The 9,162-nt window shown below is 32.1% G+C and overlaps 1 protein-coding gene across 1 annotated transcript; it reads right to left on the bottom strand.

The window, feature by feature from the left end:
- Positions 1–356: 356 nt before the first annotated feature.
- On the bottom strand, positions 357–7,246 carry LOC116464763 (leucine-rich repeat and calponin homology domain-containing protein 2-like; the record flags this gene model as incomplete). Its single annotated transcript, XM_032148021.2, has 6 exons — positions 357–643; positions 2,260–2,318; positions 2,413–2,510; positions 2,696–2,807; positions 3,110–3,197; positions 7,113–7,246. Coding segments are annotated over 6 exons (615 nt in total), but the record flags the coding sequence as incomplete, so codon positions are not given.
- Positions 7,247–9,162: the final 1,916 nt, after the last annotated feature.

Here is a 9,162-nt window from a genome sequence, read left to right on the forward strand (position 1 = left end):
TACTGATTTAATCAACTCTTGTAAAATTCAACTCCATTCTAAGGAGTTTAGACATATCCCAAGTTTGGAATCTGAGTTTTAAAAAGCACATTATATACATGACATGTACCTAGAAAAAAAATGCTTACAATGTAAATAATGCTACTGTGAGCTAAAATTAATATCAACAAATAAATTAGTTATTATGATTCAGCACACACACAGGAATAAAAAAGAAATACCTATGCAATATTAAATATAGTGACTATATATATGAGTACATTCTGTTAGTTGTAAATGTAATTTTATATTCCTGTCCTAAGTATTTCCTATTGCCTTTTAGTACAGGTTGAGTATCCCTTATTTGAAATGCTTGGGATCCGATTTCAGATTTCTGAATGAGGGATACTCAATCTGTAGTTAGTCCCTTGAGATAGATCTTAAGAGGGCACTATTGTTTACTCAAAACTTCATATACTTTATTTGATAATCTTTAAATAATCAATTTAATGATTATAAAATTTGCCAATTCAAATCTCATTACTGAAAGGAATACCTGGTCTTCTGTTCTTGCTGCAGTAACTGAGCAGCTATTTTCCTCAAATCAGTTACTTCCTTCAAATCATCATCCTCTTCCTCTGCCAGCAACTGTTCTTTCTCAAGTCTGAAAGGTGACACAAACATGGTTATCCAAAAAGTAAGGCAGACTATATTTTATGCCAGCTTCCAGAAATAGAAACCATTTTTGCTTTTAACACCATATGAAAGTTAAAATCCTAGGTCCTTCTTTTAAAATACTAAAATAAGAAATAAGAAAAACATCTATGTTCTCTAATCATTATGAAATGTAGCATACTGGCTCTATTAATATAATTAATGACTAACAAATAATAGCAGAGTATATAACCATTTTTTAAATTTCTGAAATGTGTAATGGTAACCTAAAAATGTATATTCTCCAGCCTTCAGTATAAAAAGGACTGCAGAGTTCTATATGGCATGTCTTAATACATAAATTTAAAATGTTGTAAAATTTTGTCATTTAATTGCACCATCCTGTTTTTATCAGTTTATTGATTTTGATTTTAAAAATCTGTACATAAAATGTCTAAATAAAGAAAATCCAAAATAGGTTCAAATAAGATTGGCAAATTTGCCTGAAAATACTAATATGTCATCTTTATAAAAGAGAACAAAAAAATTTTAAAATAGTTATCCAAACTCTAGTCATTTTATCTTTAGATTTCACTTTACAAACAGTATCAAACCATGAATCTTTGTGACTTTACCACATCGTACATGCTACAGGTGACTCTCAAGTTTAAGCAACTGACCTCATTAGATGAGGTGAGAAAGTAAAAGAATGAAATCTAAACAGTTCAAGACAAAGCAATGTATCTCCTTACAGGACATCAGAGATGATTAACTAATAATTGTGAAGTCATTTGGAGGAAGCATAATGTAGAGAAAAGAGAAAAGTTTAAAAATCAAAGAGAGCTACGTTCACACTCTAGGTACTAGTGGACACTAGCTAAGTGGTTTTAGGCATAAAACTTAAGAGTCTTTGAACTTCACCTTCCTCATCTGAAAAAATGAGGTCAATATCTACCCTACAGGATTTTAATGAAGATAAAATGAGAAACATGGGAAAGCACATAGCACCAATCCTGGTACATGGTAGGTATTCACCAAATGTTTCTTCTTTCCTTTCTGCATCTATAAAGCAACCTGAAGGAGTAACTGAAAAAATGTGGTAGGTCATATTTCATCATTTTATAAGATGAATGGTTCAGAAAAGATGCAAAGCACAATTATTTTAATAAACTATGGACATAAGTACCCTTAAAAGTCATAGCCAGCCTGACCAAATGGAAAGTATAGTAGAACAAGAGACAATACGTCTGAGTTCCAGATATTTAAAACTCCTGGTTTCAGTGTCTTAATTGGTAAAGTGATGTCAATACCATCTATTTCAGATGGTTGTTAAATAGCTCAGATGAAGCAATGTATATGACGGTATAGTCCTCCTCAATAATAACAATAGAAGTCATCATTACACTTCAGGGGGAAAAACAGTGCATATCCTACACTCTAACGCTTACTATAATTTTGTGTTTAATTGAGGAATACAGACAGATGTGAAGTATTTATAAATTAACTATCTAAACAAGAGGTCAGTGAACAAAAAATTATATTTTTTTCAAGTACTCTTTCAAGTAGGAATATCTAATGAATGGCTCAAGGGCTTATAAGTAACATTTCATTTTCGTACGTGCTTACCTTTTTTCATCTCCTAATTCTTCATTTTTCTGAGATTTTTCAGAACATTTTTCTTTCCCCTTATATAAAAGAAAGTTACATTTTAAATTGTATAGTCCACTTTTATAAGATCAACAGAACATGTTATTAATATTTGTTCAAAGTTTTATTTACCTTGAAGAATGATACAAATGATCCAATATGTGCATCTCCCTGTTCAGGAACTGCTACATCTTCTGTGTTGGGGTCAACAAAATCATATACCTCCTGGTCTAGGTACAGATTAATATTTATTAGAAAATGTACATAGTAAACTGTATGCTTGACACTGCTGTCCTTAGAAAAATGTGTATTTTCTCGATATAAGAGTTGGCTAAAGACAATATAATTTTTCAAAGCCCATTCTTAATGTGGGCTATGTACATGAAACAAAAATAGCAGGTACCATATGAATTACCTTTCTGAGAGTCAGTCTTACTTCCTATTATGTGACTGTCATTTCTTGATGTCTGCTCTCTATTTGATTCTGAGACTTGAGAATGAAGGCTGACTGTGTCATCATCCGATGGCTAAAAGGAATAAGCAAAAAGTACAAATGAGGCATTTTAAACTTATGATATGGATTATGTTGCTTCAATTTTAAATATGAATTACAGAATGTCTGCTTTACATCTCCAGTTTTCAAACCCAAAATTAACATAAGGTTTACTGCTCAGCTTTAAAAATCAGCATGCCCTTTTTTTCAGTTTTAGTCATAAAATATAATGATCATATTTTCAAGCAAAATAAACTCAAGTATGCACAAGTGTCTCTATTTCAATGCTCTAATAAAATTGTAAAACAGAATGAATCAGCAATAGAAAATACTCACTTCTGTTGTGGATAATCGTTTCTCTCCATTATCACTTCCAATTCCAGAGTCAGGGCCATGATTTTTATTTGGATAAAAATCTTCCATACTATAGAAACAGAAATCCTAAGAGCAGTTAGGATTTTCTTCTTAAATAGATAATGCACACTTGACCTAAAATTTCCCTAGATAATACAGAATATATACTTTTGATGTCTAAGATCCTTAATTAAGGACATGAGGAGAAAAATATCAGAACTCTTCCTACAAAACATTTTATTCATGCCATTCATGCAATATTGTTCGTGTACTCTACAGTGTCAATTGTCAACAATAACCTATTATTTCTCCTCAGAGATTCAGAAAATCAGGCTGCCTTGTTAGAACATTATCTTGATGGAAGACCTGATTTTCCCCATTGGTTTGTCAAATTCCATAACAGAGCTTCGAAACATTTTTTAACTTCAATTTATATGGTTTACTCTTCATTGGCTTTAAAAATATGTTTTATTTATATAAATAATGACCATCTAATACTTAGGAGAGGATGTAAAAATGAAGGCTACAAAGTATTGAATATGCACTTTAATACTTTCAAATTCAATTTGTCCTTGCAAATTTCTGATTTACAAAATATGCCACCCAGGAAGCAAAGTATTTTTCACTTAATTTGCAATTTTACCACACAGTCTACAATGACCACTTATTATGTATGAGGAACTGTGCTAAATGTTTAAAAGACAAAACGTCACATATTTATTGTGAAAAACTGTAGCAAATTGATGGCGTTTTCTCATTTTATACATGATAAAACTTAGACTGGAATGGATTAAGCAATTTACCCAAGGATACCCAACTTGCAGCCAGCAGTCCAAATTTGATCCCTCAATTATCTAGCACCAAAGTCCCTGGTCGTAATCACTATGTCATAATTCCTTTCCTAAAACCAGTTTCATGCTGGGAAAAAAAAACTGATTTTTGTATTTTTCAGAAGTATATGAATACATTTAGGGAAGCACCTACCAAGTATCAGGTACTATGCTGAATGCTTAAGAGAAAATACATTTTTAAAACTTGCCTCCAAAGAGCTAGCTCTCAGTCCAGAGGAAAAATGAATGTGTTTAAATGTTTTGAAGACTATGACAAAGGTAAATACAAAGTGCTATGAGGAAAAAAAAAAAAAAAAAGGTCAACTAATTCTCCTCGGTAAAGTTAGGAAAGGCATCACTCAAGAATGTGGCATTTGAGCTTAGTCTTGTGGATGAAGAGGCAATAACTGTTAGCATTCATTGAGTGTCTATACTGTGTTATGTACTGTGTTAGATGCACCTCATATTTTAGACATAATTCTTACAGTCTTGAAGTTATAATTATTATTTCTTTTTACAAAGAAAAATAATAAAGCTTACAAAAGTTAACGTCCCAAGGGGAGAAATTATAATATTTGCTGTTTATCATTTATTGAACTAATTGCTAGGCACACATTTAATTCGCACAACTGTAGAAGTGGGTATGGTTAACATTTTAGGTATGAAAACAGGCTCAGAGAAGTTAAATAACTTACACAGGGCCACAGAGAAATTAAGTGGTTAAACCATGATTAGAGCCAAAATTCATCTGACTGCACTGCACAAAATACCTCCATGTATTTGTAATAAATGACAATGATGATAATAAGCTATTTGTTGAGGAAATATTATGGGTAAGGCATTGCACTAAGTACTCTACATACATTGCTTCATTTAATCCTGACAGCACCTGTGTAATTATTTTCTTTTTTACATATGAGAAAACTGAGGACCAGAGACATTGATACACAAGGACATACAGTTATTAAGAGTTATAAAAGGGCTTCAAAGCCATATTATGTCTGACTCCAAAAGCTATTATATGTAACTACTGTAGTGCCTATCTATGTATAATAAAGAGTTTACAAAACAGACAAGGCATGGGAGGGCATTCTAGGTAGTAAGAACCATACAGCCAAGAGCCTGAGTATGAAAGTGGAAAGCACATACAAGAATTTTCTAAGTAGTTCAATACAGGCTGTGAGTGAGAAATTAATACAACTGACAACCCACTCTATAGACCTGCACTGTCCAATACAGTAAGTAGCCAGTAGCCATACACAGCCATTCTAATCGAGACACACTATACACATAAAGTACATATCAGATTTCAAAGATTTAATATTAAATAAGCATGTAAAGTATCTCACTAAGGTTTCACATTAATTACATGTTGAAATGATAATATTTTGGATATACTCAAATAACATGTATTTCTTTTTACTTTTTTCAAAATGGGTAACAAAAAAATTAAAAATTATATATGTGGCTCGCATTATATTTTTATTCGATGGTCCTGCTAGAGAATCTCTCTAAAATATATCTTAATTCTGCCCATTTCTTTTCATCTCTGTTGCAATTACTTTATTCTAGACCCCCTGATCTCTTGGCAGTATTACAACAATCCAACTGGTCCCTGTGCTTCTATTTTTGCTTACTTCCAATCTATTCTCCTATAAGCCAAAATAGTTTTTTTCAAAAAATGAGTCAAATCATGTTATTCCCCCAACTTAAAACTGTCCAATGACTTCCCACTGTACTTTAAGTAAAATTCAAACTTCTTGCCACATCCTACAAAGCACCCACATGACTTGAGCTCTGACTACCTCTCTAAAATCAACATGTACCACATTTCCCTTTAGCTACTCTGCTCCAACCACGCTGGTCTCCTTTCAGTTGTTTGAACACACAAAGTTCCCTCCTAACTTAAGGCCATGGCAATGTCATTCTTTCTGCCTAAGATGCTCTTACTTACTTTGCTCTTCACAGAGCTGGCTTTTATTCATTCCCTGACAACACTCTTGAAATACGTTTCTTCATAGCACTGAATACAATTTGAAATTTTATATGTATGTGTATTTCCTTGCTTTGTTTATTCACTAACTCCTGCCCCACTACATTGTGAGCACCATGAGTGCCAAGACCAACATGTATGACATTCAACAAAACATAACTGAATCTACCAGTAGGCATTCAACTAATATTTGTAAAATAAATGACTAAAACAGTAAATGCCATTACTAAAAGTAAGTTCATGTTAAAATAAATATAAAGCAGATTAATAGAGATTAGAATGTCTTAATTCCAATTTTTGGAGCCTTGTTTGTTCTAATACTGTTCATAATATTAAACAAAATAATCTTTAAGAACTGAATCTAATGTTTAGATACTTAATTCTACTTACAAAATAAAAATATTCAAGAAAAAGTCCTATTTGGGAATTCACAAACTTGTGCTGTTAACAATAGTACTTACTATATTGCCATTCAAAGTAATACAAAATTTATTATATATGCAATGACAAATCTTTAAATATTTTAGGCAAGGGCATGGTCTAGCTTTCTGTAGTCTCACCCCATTCTAGGTTATTTTCTAAACTATTACATGGATTTATACTTTCATAAAATCTTTCAGACCAATCTACATCTTGAAAGGATGAACTAAAAACAGAATGTTCAATCTACCATCTCAAAATCTCATGAGGATCAAAACACTGAAATCATAAAGAACATCAAAGATGTTCATCAAAGATGACATATCATCTTTGATCCAGACATAAAGACTATGATGAAAGGGAAAAGGTACTCCCCAAATGTCTTGCTCTTCCACCAACCTCAGTTCAAAGTCAAATTCTACTTGTTGTTACAAATGTACAATACAGTGATCACAAAAGTAAATTAATAGTTGTCACATGCTGAGAAATTAGTGTTTCCGTAATATAACATCAAACATTCACATTTTTACTACTAAAACTTTAATAATTGAGAAAATGTCAAAAATATTCTAGTATCCTAGAACTTCATTCTATGATGGTGATATGTAGCTTCGGCCAATTATTTATTTTACTGCTGGACCAATCGGCCTAAATATATTCAGAACACTCAAGATTAATAAGTATATTTCATAAAAGGAGAAGACAGCAATCATCAAATGAAACTGTAAAAATGTTACATTACCTGTCTGTGAGAGGCTGGGAGGGCATTCGTTTACTCAATGATGGAAGATCCAGGGAATCTGGTTTCTTATCCATTCTGCAACATGCTTGAATATTTAAGTACTTAAATATGTGCACCTTACCCTTTAAACATATCTGTCAATAAAAAATAAAGGAGATTTAATTATATAGTTCCAAATATAAATGACATCTATCATTTTAAACCATTCAATAGTCTCAAATTACATTGAGACATCACAATCTTGATTGATACTTTGCATATTTAAATAATTTGTACTTCTGACACCAGGTGGAAAAATCTGACAACACTGATATCAACTAAAATTCTATTGCCATCTCTATTCTTATTGAAAAAAGTTAATTTTTCTATATTTCACTAGAGTTTTCTTGTTAAAAGCAGAATGTACAAACTATTAAACAATACGAAGTTTACAACTCATAAAAGTGGCCTTTATTTGAAAAAATGAAAAATATATATTCATTGGAATGGTAAGAAAAGAACAAATAATCTATGTAATTATTTAAAGTAATCTCATCAGAACCACTAAGATGTTTGGCATAAACACTGGAGAAGGCTAATATAAAAAATATAAATATAGGAAAAATGAATTTGTTGAAAGGTACGATATTAGGCTGGTGAGACTGAAATAATAAAAGAAAACATTGGTCAATTCAACTAGAATAATATCCTAAGAAATTACTTTCGCTGGCCATAGGGAAAATGAATAATGAGGAATAAAATACTACGTGAACAAAGATACTCTGCATAAAAACGATAGAAAATGAGAGGTAAGAAAACTGTAAGTCAGCTTTATCAAGGTTAATTACAGTCACTAAGTGACATCAAATAAATATTTCTCAAAATTCTAATAAAAAATGTAACATTTTATGGGCTCATATAAGCTTACCTCACATGCAAAAAAATCAGCAAAGAAAACAGTAAGACAACAACATTAAAAAGCAATTATCATTCCAGGTCCAAAGGAAGAATGTTTCTTAGATCATTCTAACAGATACTAGGTCTGATTTGACCACTGAAAAATTTCATTTAAAAGGAAAATTAAAACTTTTGAGCTATTAGAATATAAATATATTGCCAATTAAATGTAAATATCATTAATTTATTTTCTATTAATTATAAATTATTATTAAATATTATCAACTAAAATGTGCTAAAATTAAAATGTGAGGTAGTATTCTATGTCCAAACTAAACAAAAATTTATCTTAATTACCAAATTAAGTGCTGGTAAATCACTCTCTTATACATTTTAACTTTTTATCATAGTACTTCATGTACACAGTTTTTAAATTTAAAAATAATTACAAAGCTGACAAGACATAATGCTCAATTCTACTTCTCCTTTTTTTTTTTTTTTTTGCTTGTTTTTGGAAAACAGTGTCTCATTCTGTCGCCCAGGCTGGAGTGCAGTGGCACAAACATGGCTCACTGCACACTTGACATCCTGGGCTCAAGTGATCCTCCCAGATTAGCTGGGATGAAATTACAGGCATGCGCCGCCATGCCCGGCTAATTATATTTTGCAGAGGCAGGGTCCCACTATGTTGCCTAGGCTGTTCTCGACCTCCTGGGTTCAAGTGATCCTCCCATCTCGGCCTCCCAAAGTGCTGGGATTACAGGCATGAACCACCGTGCCCAGCCCATTCTACTTCTTTCAATCTCTAAGATCAAATTCCCACTGTAAACTCTTTTAGTTTAATTTCTGCTATTTGCCCTCATATTTATTAATAACATGCTTCTACTGCTATTTGTTTTAAATTTTCCAATGGTAGATTTATTGGAGTATCACTAAGGAAGATGAGGACTTGGATTTCTTACATTACCCACACCACCACCACCATCCCAGCCTCCGCGCTTCCTATCAATTCACATAAACATACTTCTCTCTTCAGAAGTATAACATAGTGGTTAAAGAGCATGGACTCTGCAGTCACAATGCCTTAGGCTGAATCCTGGCTCTAACCCATGCTAGCAATGTGACCTTGAACAAGTCATTTAACTTCTATGCCTCTGTTTTCTTATATGTAAAA

Source organism: Hylobates moloch, unplaced genomic scaffold (assembly GCF_009828535.3).
Source record: "Hylobates moloch isolate HMO894 unplaced genomic scaffold, HMol_V3 SCAFFOLD_1586, whole genome shotgun sequence".
NCBI classification, from domain to species: Eukaryota; Metazoa; Chordata; class Mammalia; order Primates; family Hylobatidae; genus Hylobates; species Hylobates moloch.